At 42.9% G+C, this 26,007-nt stretch overlaps 1 protein-coding gene across 3 annotated transcripts in view; it reads right to left on the bottom strand.

Moving 5' to 3' along the window:
* The window catches only part of prr36b (proline rich 36b), a 31,860-nt gene extending 6,128 nt beyond the window's left edge, over positions 1-25,732 (bottom strand). The window contains exons 1-3 of one of the 3 annotated variants that reach the window (XM_083896987.1): positions 25,482-25,732; positions 8,743-9,463; positions 8,308-8,380 (exon numbers count right to left, since the gene is read on the bottom strand). In XM_083896987.1, the coding sequence (XP_083753113.1) occupies positions 8,308-8,380; positions 8,743-9,364 (695 nt within the window). In that variant the 5' untranslated portion in view covers positions 9,365-9,463; positions 25,482-25,732. Of the gene's footprint in view, positions 1-8,307; positions 8,381-8,742; positions 9,464-10,523; positions 10,586-25,481 lie in introns of those variants that run through there. The other 2 variants (XM_083896988.1, XM_083896989.1) reach the window with 2 other exon arrangements.
* Between the last annotated feature and the right edge of the window lie 275 nt (positions 25,733-26,007).

Raw genomic sequence — 26,007 nt, 5'->3', positions numbered from 1 at the left:
GTGATTTGTTAAGATTTGATTTAATATATCATGATATAAATACAATTTTATACATGTATATGTGTGTATATATATATATATATATATATATATATATATGTATATGTATATGTGTATATATATATATATACACATATATATACATATATGTATATATATACACATATATACACATATATAAATATATATACATGCATATATAGAGAGACAAAGATATGAGAAGAATTACAGGGAAAGGACGATAAGAAGAATTAAGAGATACAGTGAGTGTCAACAGGATGGTGAGGAGATAGGGTATTTAGAGATAGAGAGAGAGGGAGGGAGAGTATTCCAAATATTCAGTCTGATAAAAGGAATATCGGTAATTCAGGAAGACAGGAGTGCTTCAGGGAGCAATGAAATGGAACATACAAGAGGGAAGAACGATAGGAAAAGGGGAAGCAGATAATACTCATCCGATTACACATTATCTCAGGGAAGAAGGCAGTCTGCACAGTTGAGTAATTACTGCAGTATTTAAGAGAGCAGGGCTACAGTGAAATGAGAGATTACTATGGATTTTAGATGAGAGGTGGTTTGAAAACACTTGATGTATATATATAAAAAAAGAAACAATGCAGTGATGCAAATACGCCTGAATTGTTTCAAGCCTCGATTCATTCTGGAATTAATCTCATTGTCAGCTGATGACAGAGCACACTGTAATGGGTGTTGGAGTCTTTAAATGAAGCCACTTTGCGTTGAACTTGATGAGCAGCTCGTATCAAAGCGGGGATAAAACTGTTCACCGCAGGCCTTGCCTTATAAATTACAAACACTATAAATTAGGATTAAAGCAAGCGGTGAACGCAATGCCCTGAAATGCAGTGGAGCTGAAACATCACATTGCTCTGACAGTTACTTGCTACAGGCGCCGTGACGTACACAGCTATGCACTCAACCATCAATCGAGTTAACCTTTTTTTTTTTGGAGCTGCTGCACATTTCCTGAAAACTTCCCAGCTGAGAATGAGGATTAGTGCGTGTGACAACATGGTTGCCTCCTGGTGCTGATTTGTGAAGATACAAGTGGCTATGATTCAAATCACAAGATGGACTATAACAGGGGGTTAATGAGTAAGCAGGGGGCTAAGCGAGCATGGAGGCAGACATGCTGCCTGCAGCAAATACGACCTCCCTCTTCTTAAGATGGCATCATCTTAATTAAAGACATTTAATTTCAGGCAGGATTTCAATCTGGGTTGCAATCTGGAAATATGTATATTTATTTTAGTGGTGGGCACTAGGTTAACACACGTTAACGCATGGCACGTTTTCAGGACGACTGACGCGTGACGTCATGTTTACGTGCCGGAGTCCAGGCACCGTTTACCAGTTAGCTCCGTTAGCTGCATTAGCTCCTTAAGCGTACTCGTCTGTTTATTAAACGAAAAAAGCAGCGTTACGAATAACCAGCGTACCTGTGCACTGCGTATGTGTGCCTCTGTTTTTTAAAGTTTAGCGTTACTTTAGAGACTCATTTTAACAATCCGGAGTCACGCAAACATGACGTCACGCACGTCTTTTTCCCCGCCCATCACTAATTTATTTTACGGTAGAACGATCAGAACTTCTCAGCTTCTCAGAATCATCACAAATGAAATGTGCTATATCAAAAATGCAAGACATAAGTCACGCTGTTCCTATCAACAAAGCCTTTTCTGGAGCCTGTACAAAATATTGAAGACACACTTTTTTAACTAATTTATTGCATTCTCATTAATCAAAGAGGAGATGTAGACGCACTCAAATATTTAGACGAGTTGAGAGGATTCTTTTTGTTCATCCAAAAGAGGTAAAAACTCAAAAACAGGAGGATTTATTCACAATAAATATATAATAGAATTCATTTTAATGTTGAAAAAATAGAGCAGTTCATGTGTGCTGAAGAGAAAACACTACTTTTGACATCATTGTTCCTCCCCATCTGTCACATGGGCGAACACACCCATAAACACACCCTCACAAACACAAACCTTTGTCACACACTCTGAAATGCACACCCCGCCTTCTTCTGTCCTTCCCCTTTCCGCCTACTCGTTTCTACTAAATCCATTTGGTAATTGGCTCTTTGGCTTCACCCGTATAAAAATCCTGGCAGCAGAAAAAACTCTGCATCACAGAGTCATTGACCACACCCATCACAGAAGAGAAGATTTACAGGCTGCGCAACATGTCGCCTTCCTCGCGCTGGGCAACTGATCAGTATCTGGGGCAAGGGCCCAGACAACACACACACACACACACACACACTTACATCAGTGCTGGACCATTACATGAGCAGTAATTTGTTAGCTCGTGAAGAGCGTTGCATTCAACCCACTGCAGTAAAAATTTATCATCCCCGAGGGACCATCAATGAAGACAACAGCATGACTAATGTGGGAACATGAGAGGCTTCGGTGGATGGCATGAGAAACACAACGCCACCTGATCGTCCGCGGCGGTCAGCGAGCTCGTCACGTCTTCACTGGATCTGAATTTGTGTAATAAGGACAGAATATCCTTGCTCTGTTCTCTCATCTATAAAAGACCAATATTTCCCTACAGATGACACGCCCTCTGACACGCACAGTATGTATATTTGGCAGCAGTTATAAGAGTTCAGTGGGGGCACATGACTAATTCATCCATGTAGCTTCCATACGCTACATCCACAGTGTTGCGTTTCTTTTTTTTTTCTCTTCTTTTTAAAACATCACTCCGCTGCGTTCACAGGCAGCAGGGCCGCTTGGCAGCGTGTGCACGTGCACCACGTGTCCCCGCGCTCTGGCACGTGCGCCTGCAATCCCTTCCCCCTTTTCATCCCTACCTCCACATCGCACTGTGCATTATACCGGTAAAATGAACACACGCTCTGCATTCTAACTGCATGCTGCTCTTGCTATAGTATACAGGCATCCGCACACAGCATGTGCAGAACCTACAGTATTCAGCGTACAGCATAAGCACAGATTGATGCGCAGTCCCGATGAGATGCTGCATACCAGTGGCTAATTATCTACATTAAAGTAGGCATGGCTGCATCTACCAACGTAGTCTTTACCTCTTTTTAACGACTTGGCTGTTAATAAAACACTGACGATGTGTTTACCACCTATAATCAGCCATTTAAAAAAAAAAACATAACGCTCCAACTGCGAGCCGTCAATCATGTTCAGGTCACATGACTTTAATTTTTACAGCATGTTCCCTGTGTTTAGTGGAGCATTTACATCATATTTTAGGTTACAATACAGATGGTATTCTTTTTTTCTGGTGTCATTTCCAGTAACAATGACTATACTTTCAGTTTAAGTGACGTGATAATAATACATTTAAGCTTAATTGTTAGCTTATTTACACACAGAGTCACTGCATGCACCCGTCTGCGACATACACTACCGTTCAAAAGTTTGGGCTCACTTAGAAACGTCCTTATTTTTTAAGGAAAAGCTATTTTTTTCCCATTAATATGAAATTAAATGAATCAGAAATACACTCTATAAAACGACTATTCTAGCTGCAAATGTCTGGTTTTTAATGGAATATGTACATAGGTGTATACAGGCCCATTTCCAGTGTTCTAATGGTACATTGTGTTTGCTAATCTTGAAAACCCTAGTTCTATTCATTTTGCAACTCTTTTGATGAATAAAAGTGTAAGTTTTAATGGAAAACACAAAAAAAATTGTATAGGTGACCTCAAACTTTTGAACAGTAGTGTATGTACCATGACAGTGCGAGACAAACACACACCGTTGAACCCCTGATTCAAAAACCTATTATTTTTTCAGCTTGTCCCCCAAACAAAAACAAAATCAAAAATCATCTCTGCACAGCTGTCCAAAAATAACGCTTTTAAAAATTCATGTGTACACCCCGACACATTAGCCGTTTCACTACTGCGTCGTTCATAGACAATAATTGAGATGTTCTCCATGTGCGCGCTCACTCGTCGGGCTCACATGCTTTCCGTCACAACGAGCTGCATGCTGTGGGCAATCGTTTTTGAAACAACAGGTGCAAACATGCACAGCACGGCTTCATGAAGAATACATAAAGAAGTTCTGCGGCACAAACACAAGACGCAAACGCTGAGGAAAAACCACATTAATACTTAATAGAATTAACCTAAAGGGAGCACATGTAGGCATGTTCATGTATATTGCATGCACTTACACCACGTATAAGCTCTTTATTCTTGTTGTTTACCGACATAATTGCAACTTGTGGTGCATATGCAATGGCACGACCACCAACTCTGCTTCTGCACCCTGACTTTTTATTTCAGTATGTGTAAGCCTAAGATTTCGGTAACCCTTTCTTTCACAGTCCCCTAATTACCAGGTATTCATGGTAACACCTAAGTGTTACGAGCTAATTACCAATGTAATAGTAATACATAGTAAATGATCGTGTGTTATTAGGTTATAATCTGGTAATAACCAGGTAGCTCCCGTTCCCCTAATTACTAGCTATTTACCCAGTAAATATATGGTAACAAAAATGTGTTACGAGGTATTAACCTGTAGGTAAGAACAATGAAACCATGGCCAAAATACTGGGTATTTACCCAGTAAATTAAAAAGCGTTAATGGTAATAAATACTGGTGATAAGTGTGTAAATACAGCAAATCTACAGCGGCAATAATAGGTATTCAGGGTAATACTGAGTAACACATTTTTGTTACCATATATTTACTGGGTAAATGGCTAGTAGCAACCAGTTTATACAACATATAACCCAATAATACACTATAATTTACTATATAGTTACCAGGTAAATCCTCAGTATTTTGGCCATAGTCTGAATTGGAACTTCTGTTCTATCGTTATGTGAGCTTTTATGTGACCTGTCAGAGGTTTTATTTTAAAAGAGCCTGGCTGTGCAGCTGGACAAAGAATGGGCTGTAATAGCCACTGGCAACGATATGTTAAAAAAAAAGAGAAGAAAAAATCTAATTTAATTTGCTAAAACCTCTGGCTGAACAGAAGAACAAAATACCCGCGAGTGGCTTTAAATTGAACGGATGTCACTTAGTGAACTTGCATTTCCTCTGCACTCGTATTGCTCTGATGAGTTGAACCTGCTGCAGATGGAATTAAATCAATTGAGCCATATAGTGACACTAAGTATATTGATAGACCAGCTGTGTGTGTGTGTGTGTGTGTGTGTGTGTCTCGCAGCAACAGGAGAAGCGGGGGACGTCTGTTGTGGCCTGAACAAAGATCTGAACGAGGTAGGAAAAGGGCAAAATCTAATTAAAGTCGAAATTTATGGCCCTGTCAAAGCACATCACATACACTAATGCTGATGTGCGCGCACACACACACACACACACACACACACACACACACACACACACACACACACACACGCACACACGCACACACGCGCACACACACACACACACACACACACACACACACACACACACACACACTTAACATAGTCTGCCTTCAAGCGTACACGGTGCTGCTGTCAGATGAGCCTATCATCAGTAATGGTTATACCTCTCACATGGGGATTTGTATATAGGTCTACTGCAGTAAAATGCTTCCCTGCGCTTCACAAACCCCCGAGTAGAACACACTTAACTGACTCACACGCCGAAACAAGAATATCGCAAATGAAGCCCTTAAAAACACAATAAAAGTCTGATTTCAGAGAGATTACGATGATCAGTTACGGTTTGATTGCAGCTCATTATAAAATAAATTTGACCATGTAACCTACTTATAGTCTATAATGTACTTGGCCTCCAAGCCACAACATTTATTTCCATCCGCTTCAATGTTTCCCACAGAAATTCATTCAAACTATGGCAGAAACAGGGAAATGTGTCCATAGGTAAAAGGTAGACAGTAGAGCTGCAACTAACGATTATTTTCGTAATCAATTTATATGTCGATTATTTTCTCGATTAATCGTTTGGTCCATAAAATTTCAGTAAATGTTAAAAAACGTTGATCAGTGTTTGTCAAACCTGGAAACGACGATGTTCTCGAATGTCTCGTTTTGTCCACAAATCAAAATGATTCAGTTTTAATGATTTATTTGTTATGTGAAGCAAAGAAACTAAGAAAATATCCACATTTAGGAAGCTAAAACAATCAGAAATCTTGTTTTAATCATGAAAAAAGATTCAAATCAATGAGTCAATTATTAAAATAGTTAATGATTAATTTAGCAATCGAAATTCTTGCATGAAATACAAAAACACATTGTGAGCCACTTGCACAAGTAGGCGGTCTAATTGTCTATGTGGGCAGTAAATACTCTATGAGTGATAGCATGAGTGAGTGAGCACAGCAAATTTGTGCTGCAGCTTTTTAACAAGCAACAGAATAAAATCCTAAATGAGAGATATATTAAGTTATTATTACGAAGTGTAAAAAAGACAAAGTAGAGAGCTGCTGTTATGTATAATACATGAAAAACACTGCAACTGTGAGTTAGGTTTATACACATTTTCAAATGTTAAAACAGCTGACCTTGGGAAGTGCTGAGGGATGTTAAACAGTATCAACAATCGCTCTGTTATGGAGTTACAATATGAAACACTTACAAAACGTCAGGTATTCCTGTTTCACAGAGAACCGGTTGAACTTGACAAAGTTGTGACAGCTGTCAGTGATTTCCGATAAAACGTATTAAGCGCGCACAATTGGTGTTCTGTGCGGCAGCGCGGATTACCTGCATGCCCTCGCGTAATGCCCTTTAATTAGGTGTTGGCACATCAATCATTGTATAAAACTGTAATCTGAGTATAATCTCCGCAGTCCAACTGCTACACATGGCACGTGGAGCGTGAAAGAATGGGGTTAGGGCGCAGGGAGCACCTTGCTTTCAGGACAGGATGGAGCGAGCACCTTTTATGCTAGTCTATCTGTCATGTATGGAATAGGATAACCTCCAAAAAGACATATCTACAACATTTGGATTGGGGTTATCAGAGCTCTGATAAGAGGTGATCCAACCATGTAATGGAAACATGGTGCACTCTTAGAAATAAAAGTGCTAAGTAGAACTATATAAGGTTCTTCAACTTGTCCTCACAGGAGAACCCTTTTGGAGGGCTCCACCAAGAACCCTTTTACAATCCTTTATTCAGGAAAGGGGTTGTAAAGGGTTCTCTGGATCAAAATGATTCTTACTGGAACCATTAGTGTTACCAAGAACCCTTGAAAAACCCTTTCTTCCTGAAATGTTTTTCAGAAGCAAATGGTTCCAGGTAGAACCTCAACCCTTGTAGAAGAACACTTTTGGAACGCTTATTTCTAAGAGTGTAGATAAAACCTTAAAGCATCTTAAAGTTGAATGCTAACACCAGTCAAACTGGTAGCAGCAGAGCCTTCTCACTAATACATCGACATGTGCAATAAGTGCTGCTTTTAAAAAGGGCCACTTATGAAAGCTCATCCATTAATAAGACAATTAGCTTTCACAAAGCCTCGTCAAATTTGTGAGTATGTTATACTTTAAGCAAAACAGGAAGTAAACCTAGACCTAAAGCATCTTTTAGTGACTGTGTGCACTTTTTTAAAAAAATGGCTCCTAGACATCCTTCTTATCATATCTACATCGAGACATGCCAACGTGGTGACATAGCATATCATTTCATACCATCGTGGTGGCAAAACCCTAAAGAAGAAAGGTTATTGCATAAACATCTAAAACGAAAACACAGCAGCATGATAAGACTGTTTTCAAAGAACACCGATTTCCTGGAGGCTCCATCTGATCAGGACGCTCACTGCATCCGACAAAGGCTTCATTCAACATCCAAACCCTGGTCCTGAGCAGTAAGACTCCTCAGGACCACAACACCACGCACGCTGCACACAGCGTGACCCAGGTGAGGAACACATGTTCACACAGACACACGAGAAATAAAGAGAATATTCTTGTTCTCAGTTAATTCTCCTAACTGTGCCTCCTCCCCTCTGTAAAACCCCCACTCCATCCATGTTTGTTTATTAATAATTCTTTATGATCGTTGCTCTGGTGAAAGCACCACAAGGCTTTTCTCTCAGGCTTGTTCGAACATAAGCGTGTTGTTGGCCTTTCTATGTGGGGGGATTATTTGTCCCTCACTCCTTCAGGGAGTTTTTTTTTTTCTCAAACAGGGAGCTCTTTGAACCTGACGCCAAGTGAGACCCTTTGACCCATCTGCTTCTCACTGAAGAGATGTATCATCATTCTACAATTCCTATCACTCTATTCATCAGATCCGCTGCTGTTATAGATAGCTGTAGCATGCATTATATCAACATTACACCTACCTGGTTGTCTTGGAAACAGGGGGCTTAGGTGAGGCAGTCGAGCTCGGCTTGGTGGGAGTTGCAGATTTGAGACCTGGAAGTAAAAAATAATAAGAATAAGATGAGACAACATCAGTTTCACATAACGTATACAGTATTATTTAGAGTTAATCACACATCGCCAATCACCGATTAAGGTCAAGCACATACATCGTTCACTCAGTGCGTCATATTAGATCGAGGGCAAATAAGTTTCTAGATCAGCTGCAGTCACTCTGGCATGTCTAATATAATGTGCTGAATCTATTAGCATGTAATCACATGACACGTTGATAAATACTCTTCAGAAGACTGAAGGCTGTGACAACAGATCATGCTAGACTTACTATGAATGCGTTTGTCAACAACAGCAAAACAATGTAAAATATACTTGTGTATGATGACATCTTCACCAACCTGGGGGCTTCTTAGCCGCAGGTGCAGCGGTGCTCGTTTTGACGCCATTGGCAGTTGTCGATGGCGTTTTCTTGGCTGCTGTTGGTCCAGTTGTCGACTTCCCACCATTGGTGGCAGAGGAAGCCCCCGCGGGTTTCTTCTCACCCACTTTGCTCTTGGGGGCCAGCGCCGAGGACGTACCTGTTGGTTTTTTGGAGGGTGCTAATGTCGGGGTGGTCTTTTTGTCTAGAGAAGGTGTGGATTTCTTAGCCAATCCATTGGTCTGGGGCTTAGACACGCCATTGGAGAGGCGGCTCTGGGTTGTGTTGGGCCGTGAGCCAGCCGTGGTTTTTGTTTGGCTGGTGGTGGTTGATTTTGTCTTGGGTGCGGCCTTGTTTGTAGTCTTGGCTTTGGAGTCTCCTGAGGTCTTGCTTGTCTTAGCAGGTGGGGTTTCCTTGGCTTGTTCTGGTTTGGGCTTCACCTGTCCTGCATCGCCAACAGGCTGCAGTGGCATCTCCTCTCCCACTGGACTAGCTGCCTGGTTGGGCTCCTGTCCAACAGCCGGCGCTGCCTCGTTTCCTGGATTTGACTCCAATGCTTCCATTGGATCCAGTGCTGCCGTGACAACCCCATCCGGCTTCATCTCCCCTTGAGTGGTAGTGGTCCTCTGCAGGGCAGGGCTGATTGACGTGAATCTCACAGGATGGCCACAGGTCTACAGGCTTTCTGGAGACGAGGTCTGCTGAGAGAAAGGAAAACAGACGGTACAACACTGTTAGACGACAGCAAGACCAGACACGACAAGCTGTTTGCTATCGTCTCTCTGCTATTGAAAGACGGCCTCAGGAATGCTGTTGGAAATCAGATAAACTAACGGTTTCTGTCTTTCCACAGCACCAGCATTTCACACACACACACACTGAAATATATATTTAAATAAGCAGCTGAGAGGAGACGTGCACACAAACATAAGTGGCTATAAAAATGGATCACTTTCATAAGTCACACTCGGGGCCTTCAGGATAAACAAACAGATCAACACATTTTATGATCAGTTGAATGTGTGTGGGATGTCTCAGGGGCCTCAAAAAGGAAAAGCTCATGACGGAAAACATGACTACTGCTGGAACAACACATTGTACACACAGGCTTCATTAATTTCAATGCAGTTGCAAATGGTTCCCATGGCACCAAAGTGACTAGCGTGGAAGACTAGTTTTAATCTAGTGTTACCCTCCACTAGTTTTAAGTTTCTCAGCGGTAATGTTAACACTTTCAATTATTATATTTTTTTTAAAAAGAAAAGTAAGGTGAGGAACCGACATATGGGTCAAGTCATGAACAACAAGCCTGAAGACGGTTTGACTCATTAGTCATAAACAAAGATGTCAGAGACACACGAAATTGGGACGTGAAGCATACGAGGCCTGCTAAAGGGCAACCGACTGTGATACAACATCCTGCAATCCACTGCCTACACCAGACGACTGTCTAATGTCCCCATTCAGGACCTTTGAAATAAAAAAAAGGAGGGAGGAGGAAAGAGATTTGTTTTCCAAGTTGTAGTCAGGAAGAGGGGGAGTAGCAGCAGGAAACTGTGCTGTCAAAGTTTACAAACAGAGCAAGGAGTTGGCCGTGCAGGAGGCTCTGGTGAGACAAACTCTGAGGCAAACACAGAGGCTGGCCCAGAGGAAGAGGTTTGGCCTATGGAGCATGGGAACAGAACGAGAAGGTGGGACACTGAGGGACAGAGGGGGAGAAAGGAGACGAGGAAAATAACAAGACGTAAAAAATGAGCTCACTGCTGGCTGAAGATTGCCGGTCGGACTGTAAAATCCAGACGTCGCTAAGTCATCCCAGTTTCCACTGACCTAAACTTGTATCCACACACTCACCGTCCTATTCCTAGATTAGGACAGGCGTCATCTTTGTGCTGCTAGCTTCCTGGAAACAATTCTAACACGCATCACCGTCTTTATTTGCCTCTTTGGTCATCCTTTACTCATTCTCTGGACTAAATTTCACGTCAAAAGGACCTCTTTGATTATCCCCCTGATCCTCCCTTTCTCTCGGCCACTCTTCCCTCCTTGATTTGGTTCTTCCCCCACAGCTCCCACTCTCCTTCCATCCCTCTGTTCTCTGTTTGCTTTTGCACAGATGGCCAGAGCAGCTGAGCTGAGCCAGAGGGGGAATAAGAGACAGCAACAACAAAAAAATGTGGGATCTATGTATCCCAAACAAGACATAAACCCAGACACACACACACAGCCAGTGCAACAGGCTGCAGACCTAAACCAGCCGAGGAGGCTGACAGGGAGGCAACGTGGAGATGCAAAAAGGAGCGACTGATGCCGCACCCGTTCACAAGAGGCATTTAAATGCCAGTGAGGTTCCAAAATGTGGACAGTTGGTTTAATTATGTTGCAGCGAGTCATAGCTGTTAGGAGAGGGACTGGTGACAAGTGTGGGGGGAAGTGGGAGAATAAGTTTGGGACAGAGAATTGATATTTTTGTTTTAGAACGGACGCTAAATGTGGGTAATCTTGTCCTAAATGAACAGTTTAATATACTTGGAACTAACTTTCTTACACGTACATGTACGTCCAGGTCCTCCCCACAGCAGGAGCTTGATGTACCTGCTACCACAGTCTAATTTACAACAATAACAGAGCCGCTGAGCTCCGCTTCGATGAACGCATTTTGCTAATGACAAAACACTTCCTGGTTTTTAAATGATGCGTTCACGGCCGCAGGTTTTTACACCTTCACACAATACGACGTGCTATAACATACCGCGCAAACACGACGAGGGAGAAAAAACACAAATGCTTGATCAAGAGCGCAACCCGGCCCGGCATATAGAGAATCTAAACTCTAGGGAAATGAAGCGGAAGGCAAACATTGCAGAGTTGATTTTAGCAGAGAATGGCGAGTGGAGGTGAAAATAAAACGTTTGAAGGTCCACTGTCTTCTTTTAAATCCGCTGTGCGTGGGACCATTTTGGATTGAGCATCATCGACCATGGCAGCGACGGAGTGATTGACGTGGAATTTTACCACCTATTGAAAAGCTTGAGCCACATTACATACTGTGCCCTCCTGGACGTACTTTGTTAACAAGGTAATTCCTTGAGATGTCTTGAGAGTCTAGGACATCTCAACGTGCTAGTACATGGCGTGCACGCTTGAATGTTGAAGGTGAAGCAGCAGCCTGCAATCTACTCTGCAGTGATGGACAAGTCAGTGTTCTGTCACAGACATTGTCATATTAACAAAGAGTGAAATGAAACTGGCAAAGGAAGTGGTTCAGCTATTTAAACTGATCTCAATGATCCTGCCTCTCAAGAAAATGATCCTCAAATTCATGGCACCTGAACATGAGGACGAAGCCATCAAAGAAGCAAAGTAAAATACCTGTTCCATAGACCCTGACATGTGAGAATCCAGAGAGTTACAGTCCTTGACCCAAAGTTCAAATCCCTGCCTTTTTGGATGTAGCCTCTTGCCTCCAAGGACCTCATCACACACACTCTCTTGAGCATAAATTACACATTATTTATAATGTTTTGCAGTTACTGGCAGTGCAGTGAAGCAGGAGGAGCTGGGCCATCGACAGAACCCCAGAGAGACTTCCTCATCACACTCCCCAGAAGAAAACAGCAAAGTCAGCGCTATTTCGGGACCAGACCAAGCAGTTTCCCTAAATCATTGACCAGGAGGTCAGCTCATACACGGCAGAAGACAGCATTTTTGTTATAGTCTGAAACGGTGGCAGGAAAGATGACAGCAACCTATGATCATGTTGCAGAACTTGAACGACGACATTTCTGTGTTCCTGCAACTTCTGTAGCGGTTCAAGTAAAGCCAGTAAAGGCAGAATGAAAGCCAAGTGTTTTGTTTGGTATGAAACAGTGAACAAAATGTAAATAGTGCACTTTATGTATGTGAAAAGTCATCATCTCTGAATGGAACGTACTACTTTTGCACAAAACAACAGCGCGCATTAAGACTGTGAGAACATTGCAATGGAAAATTTGACTCTTGACTAATACGCATCACCAGACATATCAGTTACACACATAAAAGAAGAAACAGCAGCGTAAAATCAACAACTGCAGAGGGGGAACACATAAATAGAATATATGAATGAGTAGTCAACCTGAATGTCTGTGTGTATTATTACTGCTGATTTTAGGCTGTGATTGAGATTAGGACAATTTTAATTTGCCTGACTAACAGATCCCAGATATCCGGTCATGCATCAAACTCCACTGATTTCATACTTCAAGATCTCTACTAAAAGTACTTGACTAAGAACCCATTTTAACGCAGGAGACAACCACACAGTGAGGCAGGAATTAAAGCTGCCTAATCATCATCCCCTCCTCTATCTTTCAGACTCTCTGCCCACAGTAGTTTAAAGCATCTGACTGCTGTTCTTCACAGTGCCCTACATTATTGCGTGTGTGTGTGGGTGTGCAGATACACAAACACCCACACACATGTTGGTCAGAGTGATAAATCCAGATTGCACACCCACTGCCAGAGGAACATTTCTCTCTCCTGCAAGTCTCCAGACAGCTGTGAGATTGCACTTCTCGCTCTGGCTCTATTGCTCATTTAGCCGGCCCCGCATCACTTGGACCATCAGTCAGTGGTGAGCATAAACAGGCTACACACACACACACACACACACACAAGGACAGGAGCCCACTTTTTCATTTCGTCTCCACAGAAACTGAAGGTGAACCAAGCTGCGTGTCGGCTTTTTCACTGCAGCAGACAGAAAATGATCCAACGTACTCTCTAAACCAAGGCTGTTCAACTTAAGGCCTGGGGGCCAGATCAGGCTCTTCAGGCAATTTGGACCGGCCCATTAACCCATACATAATGAATGTATTATTAAAAAGCCAAACAAACCATAGCTTCGCCTATTCTTGCACTTTGTGACACTTTGTGTCCCTTTTTGGCAAATACTAGTACAGCTGTAATTGTAGGCAGCCTATGTATGTACCAGAATATTTTGCATAATATTGTTTGCACTATGAGCCAACTGTACCTGAATATTATTGGTACTGTTGCTTATATTTCTGCAAAAATAGCCTATTGTGGCCATTGCACCTTAATGTTGTTTATATTGTTACCTCTAATTTTGTAAGAGCCTTATCCAAATGTAGGTGGTACTGTAACCTTTTTGCACTATACGCAAATTGTTTTGTACCTGAATGTTGATGGCTTTGTTACTTACCTTTTTAGCACAAAACTAGCAGCTATTTCAATAAATAAGTGCAAAATAATGTATAACATTTTGTATCTATTTGTATCCGTTTACTGTACATGCAACATGCAGCTGACCGGCCCACTGGCTGAACAGCCTTCCGAAAAGCTGGCCCTCCGGAAATCTTAGTTGAATAGCCCTGCTCTAAACTATTGGGCTTCTGTGGGTTGTAACCTAAATTATAAAGAGCAATGTGAGATCTTCATGCGTAAGACAGACATAATTCCTTGGTTTAAGGCACAGCACCTTGGGTGTGTTGCAGCAGCTTTATATTGTATTAGATTCCATTGCTAATTACTACAGGTGGTAACCCAACTGGATCGCCCAACTGAGTCTTCAGCCCACTAATACTAATTACAGGTTTTCATTAACATAATTAGATTGAGGATAGTTAAAGGGACTGACGGGGCCGTTAGGACAGGATCAAACCGTAAATAAGTAAGTTAATTTCCAGAGCGTGAATGATAGTCTGGATGATAGTTTTAGTAGCATTAAATTGCACAAACCAAACTGACATGAATAAATCAGAATGAATCAAGTGTGGCATTGAAGCTGCGGTCATTTATTTAAATACTTAAAAGGATAAGTGTTCAATTATTAGGTATCCCACACCACTTTGTCCAATCACTAGCTAGAACTCTCCACAGAGAGGTGGTCCTCTCGGCTCGTTTGTCAGCGACTACAGATCTCCTCTTGCCAAACGTGTTCATGGCGTAACGTAGGGAGGAGCAGAGAGGGGAATGTTAACTAGAGCAACTGAGAGGAGGATAGCCTAAAGACGACATCACTGACAGAAGCTTTTAGCTCGTTTCCAAGGTAAAATTCACACTACACCCCAACAGTCTCAACACTTTCCTCGAAAGAAACAATGGAAAAAGAACACATATTGGCTCCGGGAAATCCACTCCAACACCAACTACGGTTTTGCCAAGGCTACAAACCAGGCTGTAACACACAAACAGGCATTTTTAAACCCATGTGGGACAAAATGAATTCAATGACCTGAGACATAATGGTCTGTGAGTTTGTGCACAAATTTTCCCCGAACAGATGGCTTTGTCAGCTACATTAAGTTCATTTCAAAACATGTGTGATTTTCGGCACCATGCACTGTGTGAAAATGTTTAGAGCATAAAATTGCTTCAATCTGAAAATAATTTCCGGTCATAATAATTACATCCAACCAAACAGCTGGACGGTGTCTATCAGCTGCCCCGAGCTAGTGTGGTCTAAACAAAAAACACACACACATGCCTGATTCAACGGGCTAAAAACAATAGCTGATTAATCAGAGCTGCGTGGTAGCAAAGTGCGAGTCTCTACTCTCTACTGTTTTGTTGTTTTTAGCGGATTTTCACTGTAAACTTTTTGAATGTCGTTAACTTTGCAAAAATGTGCTTGGTGGCCAAAGTGTCCGAGTCATGTGGTTGCAGCTTCCAAGCAACGTCCCACTCCAAATTCCCTGCAAGCCTCAATGATGAGCTACACAGTCACTGAGAACAAAAGAAACCCACACAAAAACCAGAGGCAGTGGACTGGACTTTGGAACACATACACACACTTTTGTGTAGATCTTTGTGGGGGACACTCACTGACATATGTTCTATCTTATCTCAACATCGCAACTTAATGCCTAAACCCAAACAATGACCTAAATCTAGTTGAGTAAATTGAATCCTAAACCTTCAGACTACACTTTGAAGCCCAGAGCTACATTTCTACTAAGAGTAGTTCAGCTCACCGTGGAACAGTAAACCTTCATCCGGGCTTGTGTTTCCAGCACAGTGATAGCGAGGCAATGTTTGTCTATTGGCTAATGTTTAATGTTTGGCTTAACTGCAATAATACCGCTGCACAACTCACTATGAAATCATTTTTAAGTCGCTATGCTGGTGTAAAAAAAGGGTTGGTTGTTGGTAGAAGCAAGTACTAATAGAGGTAAGCTCTCTCGGAGCACTTTCCAGTTCCTCCTGTTGTTGATGTCATTATTATTACAGTTAATAGGCTTCAAAGTAGGAGGGCTAATGATGGACAAGCTAGCTCCGTTCGGTGAGATCATCCTTCTGGTCATTATCCCTTCGTAATACCCACAATGGGACATAAACAAAAACGTGTGTGAGCTCAACTGTTTTATGTGTATCCCAGGCTCTCTCCACGGTGCCAATACTATCAATATCTGGAAGGCATCCAGCTCCACAGAGGGATCTAAGCTTTTCTGACCGTCTAGACACAAAGATGCTGTTCTTAAATAAATCGGGTCATCAACACACAGTGTTTAAACACTGCTACTTTGACCTACTACTGTGTGTGTGTGTGTGTGTACCAGCACACATGCATTAACCATTCCGGTTAAAAATAACAGAGGCTGCATTTAAAAAACAGCTCATGAATAGAGTGTAAAGGGGTAGCTGCTGAGATCTTCTATGCAGATGAAAATTAAAGCAGATGCAAAGCCGGTAATTAAGCTAAATGTTAATGCGGAATCTGCTTGTGGGCTGTGGTGCATGTTCACGTCTAATCACAACCGCTGTCAGCTTGAAACAAAAGACTCTTCGCCTTCTCAACACACAAGCTGGAATCAAAGTGTGTGTGTGTGTGTGTGTGGGGGCTGGCCCTCTTTAGTCAGCCAACCGTTACAGACCATGTTCAAATTGCTGTGGTAGAATCTGGACTCTGCTTTCACAGTACACAACTGCGTATACACACACACACTCACTCACACATGCATTCTGTGAGCCTTCTTCTATCCCCGGGGCCTACTCTAAATAGTAGTCAAAGAGAGGGATTGTGGGGGGAAGGAAGCCATGGTGGGGGTCGGGGAGGGGAGATGGCAGAAAAGATGCAAAAAGAAAGTGAGCTTTTGTGGCCGATATCACCCTATAGCTAATGGTGGCATTTACTCATGCAAGCTCGATATAATTACTCCTGTCATAAATAATAAGAATAGAAGCTTCAAAGCAGGGCCGCAGAGATGCTGAGGTGTGAGAACCTTAGTTTGCCAGAGCTGGTTTTGGAGGCACTTTTAATGAGCGTTCATCGGCCTCTGACCCTGTAATTGACATGCTTTCATCTCCGCAAGCAGCTAACACTGGATACTTTGCAGCAGTGTTTGCTCTTTGACACTGCTAATAAACCGTCATCCTTCATGGGACACAGCCAATGTTGAATTTGCAAAGCACTCCTCATAGGCGGAGAAAAACAAATGCCAAATGGCAGACAAATTCAAGCAGCTTCAGCTGTTCATTTACTTTTACCGATTAGGGCACAATGAATTAAACCATAACACACTCAAATATCGTTTTAATGCTTTTTTGTGAGGAAATTGATTTTACGATAGTCTGTCATACATTTAGAAAATACACGGAGTTCCTAGCTCATCGTTGGAAGGAGCACAACTCTGCGGAGGTACTTCAATTATTTAATCATGCTATTATTATTTACTGCGTTCATGCTCATGGGTTAAGTTGGCTGATTTTACTTGTGACCGTGACCACGGCCAGTGGGCCGGTCAGCTGCATGTTGCATGTACAGTAAACGGATACAAATAGATACAAAATGTTATACATTATTTTGCACTTATTTATTGAAATAGCTGCTAGTTTTGTGCTAAAAAGGTAAGTAACAAAGCCATCAACATTCAGGTACAAAACAATTTGCGTATAGTGCAAAAAGGTTACAGTACCACCTACATTTGGATAAGGCTCTTACAAACCAACGTGATTTAACTCAGGGTGCCTATTTCTTGGGCTCCCTGCAATGGGTGCAATGTCAGACACAAGATGCCCCACTCTGGCACAGGGCCGTACATTGTCTATTCATCCCAGATCACAACAGCATGTCTTCTCAGTCCAGTCTCCACCATTATCTCCAGCTACACAGACACATAAGTATCCTTTTGATCAACTGAATGTAGGCCGACCACAGATAATGATCGATGACCAACGTCTCATTAAATGTCTCATTTAAACAACAGTCCAACACCCACTTACGTTTGCTCCAATTTAAAATCGACACACATGGGACTATGGACGTTTAAGCTGAGATCAATAAGCGAATCGGTTAGTTCGCTATTAAAACATCACATCATGTGTGGTAGCTCACACCAACCAGAGAATTTCTGCAAGGATTCTGCCATGCATGGGTTTTCTCTGACATCCTCCCACAGACGCACCCTGTACCCTATCACTTACCTCGTGTCAGCTAAGATTTTCCTCCTACTTATATCGCAAAAAACACTCAAAGGATGAACTGTATAGATAATGGAGGGATATTCTGGCGGTGAGGTAAATGGCTGGAAGAGGGGCATAGATGTAAATTCAAGAGGAGAAGTGCAACAGGAACTGACAAGGAGAGAGAGATCCATCTTTGTTGCTTAGATAAGTGAATCAAAAGCAAATATGTAAAGCTACCACTCCCCGTCGCACCATGTTTCATTTACGCTAAGCCACTTCCTGGCAAAACACCAGCGCTACACAAACAGTTGCCATCAATTATAGCAACATATACAACGATTAAAGAAGAAGACATCCATCCTGTCTGTAAAGGAAGGGACTCTTCTGTCATGACTGTAAAGGACTTATGTAACAGCACTCACAGGATCACAGCAAACCATTTCAAAGATGATGCGTCACTTCTGCCCACCATGTCCACAACCACAGACTCTCTCTCCCCAAAGCCACTAAAAGGTTTGCTCCGTATGTCACCAACAACTCCTCCTCAGCTTCAGCACACATCATCATGGCTGATCTCCGGAGGAAGCTCCTAAGCACCAGTAATCAGAAAAATGTTGATTAAAACATGAAATGGTGGGCTTGCACTATACTACTACTATCCTATACTGTTGATGTATAGTTTATAGAGTGTATAGAGTTTTCAGACAATAACGATATGTGTTGTTTACCAGATGACCCTCCAGGTATCATGGGCATCTATCCTCTGCAGCTATTATGCTTTTTTTTTTTTTTCCATCCATGGCCAACAGTCAAAACCAATCAGGAAGTGAATGTAACACTCTCATCATTCCCATAGGTCTTAGTTCCTGCCCGTCAAGACTAAAACTGAGACGCCAGCATTTTCAAATGTCTCTCGATTGTTTTCAGCACTCAAAAACCAACCGGGTAATGTGGAAGGCACACAAATCTGGAGAAGAATTCTCCATGGGGGTTACCACTAACATCACCGCCTCAATTGACTTGATGCTAATCACAGCTTTAGCTTTCACACTGCCCAAACACACCACTGACCTGTGAGGTCAGAAAGCTGCCGCTGTCCTGTACACAAATAAACTCAAAACAAAGCCCTCTGCTCTCCATGGTGTTCACCACAAAGAGTGGGAGAGGTCAGCAAGCAGGGGCAAGTGAGTGTGTCAGTAAACCAAGAGTGAAAGAAGGTGGGTTACTCAAGCTGGATAATGAGAAACTGTGGTGTTAGACACTGATATTTTAGCATGCAATAGAACTAGACTAGAAGACACACAAAACAGCTGAATGAAAACTTACAAATGTAACCTCAGATGAAGATAAGATGTCTTCCAATTCCATTACTTATCCAGACAGAGGGACCTCAACAACATACACCAAGTCAACTCCCACACTGAAATCCTTAAAACTTTGTAGTACTGTCATTCCTTCACAGTGATGTCCAGTGGGTCAGTGGGCTGCTGCGATGCTCAACAAGACAAACTGAGGCAGGACAAAGGCCCCGCTGAGAGGAAGGAACAAGTCTTGCTCTGTGTCTGTTGTTTACTTGGCTGCTAGTGTGTGTGTGTGTGTGTGTGTGTGTGTGTGTGTGTGTGTGTGTGTGTGTGTGTGTGTGTGTGTGTGTGTGTGTGTGTGTGTGTGTGAGAGAGAGAGAGAGACAGCAGATTGTGTGACAGACACCTGGATCACGCAAACATGTGATCAGGAAAGGTTGGCACTAATCCGCAGGACTCTTTGGAGGTTCTCACACAATGTTCTCAGGTGAATACTTAATTGAAATTAAGGGATTATAAGCCTATAAAGAGACAAAACAAATCTTTGTTAATTAAGCTCCACATACTGAAGTAGTGCAAAAACAAACAAATCATCAAGAGGGTTATAAGGTCCAGCACTGGTGATGAAGAATTACAAAGCCAATCATAGTTCATAAGGCTGTACGTAGTGTGCATTCACGCCACCATCACCAGTTGATGCACACAATGCATACATACAGACTCGGCCCTCCCATGGTGTGTCCACTCTCTGAGAAACTCGGCCCCCTGGGGACAGCTGATAAACACATGGCAGATCTTGTTAACTCTGGACAAAGAGATGCTAATCTCCTACAGTTGGACTTGACTGTCCTCAAACAGTACACAGCTACAGGGACAGAGAGCAAGAGGAGCATAGAGAAGCCCAAGAGCAAAGCAGCAGAAACAGACGCCTCAGTATGTCCCAGAAACTAGACAATACTGTGGGGAGGGCAAGGCTGGAGGGCCCATCAGCCCCAAAACAAAAAGGCCCCACCAGTGAGGACTCTACTACAGCCTGGCTGAGCGCCACTGCCTACAGGGTAACGACCAGCAGGGAAGTGCAGAGCTAAACTGCGTGGATATTGATTGGACAGAAGAAAGTGGGGAGCATCTACACAGATGGGCAGGAAAGAGAGAGACAGAGGAAGTGCATTAGGCAGGTTCCTCTGATGCTGTTAGTCCGAGCTCCCCTGGGAGATAAGAGAGAGATGGCAGTGACAAGGTTATAGGAGAGGACGATAAAAAAATGGAGGGGTGGGGGGTAAGAGTAAGAAACAACAAGACAAGAGGCGACATACTGTAGAGGACCCAACAGAGAATCTAAGGCTAATTTGTAACTTGAAGAGCTGCTGGATCATCTCCATAATGGGCCGTCTGCCCACAAACAAGCTCCTCTCTGGGGGTAAATGAGATCAGGCCAGCCCAGGACCAGCTGGTGGCTTGGATCACTGACACCAGATAGAGCAGATACAGAGACGGAGGAAGAGGGCAGAACCGAGGCATCTGGACGTGGAGTGGCAGCAACACGCCCGAGAGGCTCTGGTGCTCTCTTGAGATACTGCACGAGAGACACGGACACATGAACACAAAGTAGGAGCGGGACGGGCCGTGTCCGTAAGAGGATTATGTCATCGCGTTTGAAGTGCAACGAGGCACGTTCCAGATGGAATCCAATCTCTCAAAGGAAGACGGACAGGTTGAGCGGCTGACCACGCTAACACCTACTAACTTACAGCTTTTTGGAGGAAACGGCCGCTCTTAAAATGCCGATCTGACCAAGTACATTTAACATTTCACACAGAGATAATGGCGTATCCTTACAGCATACAAACACGTGCACGGAGAACGCCAGACTCGGTTTCAATATCGCCAAGAGAAATTGAAATGACAGGCTAACAAATTGGCCTCTACAGCTGCGTATAATATAAGTAGTCTATCATTGTGTCAGCAACAGTGTCTGGCACAAATGCCTGTCATTCCACACTGGGCGATGGTGAGGGCACGCTGGGCATCCTCCAGAATAATTATGACCTCATCAGACACCAGGCCAAACCAGTAGACGTACAGCAACGCCAGCATAAATACAAGATGGTGGATTTCTGACAGAAAACGTCATTTTGGCCGCATTTTACCATCTCCAAGGCTGCATCACACCAAACAACCACGCTGTGCCATAAAAATTTTGGTCTTGAAGCCTAGCAACAGGGCTGTGAACCACATCCATTATCCATCCTCCCACCAGAGGAATTCAGAGCGTCCAAACACAGAAAATTACTGCAGCTGCTGGCAAAATGCAGCCTCAAAAGCCACGCGCCGCCAGTTGCCAACTGCATGCCCCGACAACTGTGACACCGCCGGCCGCTACTGTGACTGCGAGCACAGGCGACGGGGGGAAGTTTATCTCTGCTTTATCTTCGCTGTGCAAATTGACCGTGGTGCCCCTGGTGGTTTCCTGCAAACCTCAATCACCCAGAAAACAGCGGCGGAAACGCATGCCAAACACACAGTTTCTGTTGCTGTTTTGATAATCTCAAAACAAGACATTATTGTGCCGCCGTTGCCAGGGCTTTTTAAAGAGCAAGGGTCACGAGGTTCAGGCTGAAAAGAAGCCAGTGGATGACCAAAAGCACAGGCTTGCCCTTGTCACAACTGAAAGCTGGGGAGGGGGTTTCATTCTGAGTCACACACACACACACACACACCCCAACACCAGTCCTTAGGCTAAGCACAAACTAATACAGAGATCTATTAATGCAACAATCATCTCCCTCTCTCAAGACTGAGGCAGGGGTCAAGGAGCCAGCTGGGGGGTAAAACAGGTCATTAAAATTTAAATTGCCCCTAAAAGACAAGCTCATGAAAGACATTCTATTTGGAATTCATTATCTGGTGATAACCTTCACGTATGTTCTCACAATGTTGGGTAGAGCTGCAACCAACGATTATTTCCGTAATCGATTAATCTGTCGATTTTAGTTTTAACAATTTCTTTGTTACGTGGAGCAAAGAAACAAAGAAAATATTCACATTTAAGAAGCTAAAACTATCAGAGATCTCGTTTTAATCATGAAAAAAAAGCTTCAAACCGATTAATCGATTATCAAAATAGTTGACGATTAACTTAAGTAATCGATTAATAATCGCTTAATTGTTCCAGCTCTATTAAAATGTACATCTAAATTTTGACAGTTATTATATGCAGGTAGTTACACAAAAAACCTAGAATATCTAGAACTGAAACCAAGGACCGTCATTGTGTACCTATAATTTTATGACTTTGGGGGTGAAAATAACACCCTCACTTATCTAACAAATCTGACAAAAATGTTCTTTAAATTTAAAGAAAAATAGAATTTAAATTTCTTTGACTACAATATTAGAAATGATTAAGAGCTTAAGACTTAAAAATCTAATTTATGACACTTATTATCAGTCTGATTATCATGAATTAAAGCTACTAAATGAGTGATCATTAACCCGCTTTAAAATGAATCACGATTCCAGCATCTCTGTGTGAGAGGGATTGTTTCAGACAGTGGCAGTCTGCTCTCATTCTTCTCACTGTCTCACAGCGTAGACACTCGCCTCCTTTATTCTAGCTCCTCCAATTAACTGTAGTCTACTCATAACAATAGAGCGAGTGAGGAATCATGATTAAAAAAAAAACACAAAGCAGAAGAAAGTGCAGTCCACACGTCGCAACTGAGGCTTTTACACATTTATCAGTATAGTAAGAATAATCCTCCACACATACACAGAATCCTTGTGGTCATAATCCTCACCCGCCTAATCTTTAAAATAACTTCATAAGAACAGAATGCTTCTTATAATGGCAGCTAAATTTGATTTGTCGTTATTGCATTACGCTGCCCGTCTGTCCTCCATTTCCCTGCCTCATCCACCAACACTGTGAGTCAGCCTTTCTCTCATCCACGCACTGGGGGTGTGGACTGTGGACTAGCTGGAGGGGGGGGGGGGGCTTAGCCCACCTCTGACTAAAGAGGTCCTGAAGTGGCTCCAAGCCCTGTGCGGCACAAAAAAAAAGTGCTCATATTAGTCGCCCTGGGATGCCATTTACTCAGGCTGACATCAATACCCCATGGTCGATCACCCCACATCATTGGCCCTGACCCGTGCCCACTGCGGCCACAAAGCGCGAGACAATCTATGTCGCCGTCTGTGGCACCTCGGAGGAAGCGGATGAAGCTGTGGGTTAAGGATAAAGATTTTTTTTTTATATATATATCTGCATGTTTGCCGTTTATAAAATGCTCTCTCTTGGACAGGCTTTGGGAGCTGGCAGCGCTTCTTTTTTTTTTTTTCTCTTCCCTATTGTTGTGCAGAGAGCAGTGTAATCTGTCTTGTTGTATTCACTCACCAAAAAAGGCTCAGCTACAGCAGCACCCCCTCCAGCCTCAACTCACACTCCACAATAGCTGATCACTTTTGAGGGGGGGGGGGGTGGCATTAATCACCACTGATTACATGCCAGATGAAGTCTCTGTAAAAGGGCGAATTCCAATTCCTTGCTTAACCCTCAATCTCAGAAATGTGCGCTCCCGCTAGTGCAAGTGTTGTCCCGATTCTCAGAAAAATTAAGTTGAGGGGCAAGTTTAAGGGCTGTAACGCCCTCAATATTGAGATTTTCCGAGACCACCCTCGGGAGCAAGGGCTACCCAGAATGCATTGCGCGTTTTGCCATAACAAAGATGGCGCCGAAAGCAGCGAAACGAGTACGCTACAAATTAAGTATTTTCTTTGTTAATAGAGATATAAAAATGATGAAAACCATTGTATTATCTTAGTTTAGGCCCATATTATGGATAACTGACGTCATTGTTGCGCAACATTTATTTTTATTTTACGATCTTTGTCAACAGCCGGCCGGTGCGGACAAGCGATGGTTTGCTATGGTTTACTTTTCAATAAGCCGTGGTGTGTGGTAACTGTCAGCTGAATATGTCCGTGGTTGTGGTATTTGTATGAGTATCATCTTATAACTAACTGACAACCTAATAACTTGACTGACAAACGGATCGTAATAAATAATCCTGACGTAAATGCGATCTTCTTCTTCTTCTTTTTTGGGAGTTGACAGACTGGACGCAGCTTTCGCGTTATTCTGCCCCCTACAGTCTGAAGACGTATCTGCATTTAAGGGGTGTCTCATTTCTAAGGTGACAAAATAACCCTCAACACTTGGTTTTGAGGGCCAGTTCAGATTAAGGGTTGAGTTTGAGGGTTAAGATAGGAATTGGAATTGGCCCAAAAACATTCTTTTGGGTTAAACCTCCAAAAGCATCAGATGGAATTGTTGCTTCTACAAATGCTTTCAACTGTAAACTCTGCTTGTTTAAAGGGTAAAGTGAGTATGAGCATCGGCTCATTTACTATAGGCGACTGCAACATGTCTCACACAACACTGGGCCCCGGCGCAGAACAATGGGCACCCGCGATGGAGGATGGAGAGGGAGGCGAGATCGGAACAAAAAGTTCACAAAAAGAGCCAAAGCAGACTCAATATTCACACTCAAAAAGGGGCAAAGTGACCTGTAAACATTTTTTTTTTTAAACGGCGTTCATTTAAACATATAATATGCTTTAGATTAACACCAAAAGACCTGCTGAGCACTTCTTCCAGCTCCCTCACGCTGTCTGCCACCGCCCCATCAGACGCTTTCCAGACGAAGTGAAAAGCGAGCACGGTTCAGCCATTACGTGTATTAAATAACACCAAATCTGTTTATGTGGCATATTTAGCTAAAAAATAGTCATTCATAATGACATATAGCGATAATTCCTACGCGAAGTTAGGTGTGTGGAAAATTAGCAGCTACAAGTAAATGACGTGTAGGACACGCGAGGCTCTCACATTTGCAATAGCAGGCAGCAAAAAGAAGCACAAAGTCAGTTTTAATTCATGACAATTAGAGACGCGACACCTAATGTGGCGTTAGCATGCTAGCTACCGCTAAAACAATCTCGTCCTTACCAGTCAGTCAGTCAGTGCAGCGGCAGAGCTAGCAAAATTCTCTCTCCCAGCTACGCCCAGTGTTAGCGTGAACACCCCGAGCGGATCCTCGAGCCACAAAAGATACGGCACACAAAAAAAGAAGAAGAAGAAGAAGAAGAAGGAGGAGAGTGTGGGGATAAAAATGGAGAAGAAGAAGAAGAAAAGACAGCGGAGTGGAACGAGCCGAGCCGAGCCGAACTGAGCCGACAGACAAGGACAAGAAACTTGTGGGTCTCCGGCGCCGTTTCTCTCAAGTGATGCGCGTTCACACGCTGAGAGGAAGAAAAGAGGAGAATGACGCTTCAGACCACACTCACACACACACACACTCACACACACACACAGCGTAGACCGGTGAACGGATGGATGGACAGGCGGAGGAGAGGGGCTGCTGCCTTCAGGTGCCCGTGAAGAAAATCGGAAGAAGAGAAAGAAGCTAATAACGTGTTTTGTTTAAATAAAATAAAATAAAACACGTTATTAGCTACACCCCTTTACAACGTAC

Source organism: Microchirus variegatus (assembly GCF_963457635.1).
Source record: "Microchirus variegatus genome assembly, chromosome: 10".
Lineage (NCBI taxonomy): Eukaryota > Metazoa > Chordata > Actinopteri > Pleuronectiformes > Soleidae > Microchirus > Microchirus variegatus.
The sequence above is the reverse complement of the archived record's forward strand: the minus strand, read 5'-3'. Positions and strand labels throughout refer to the sequence as shown.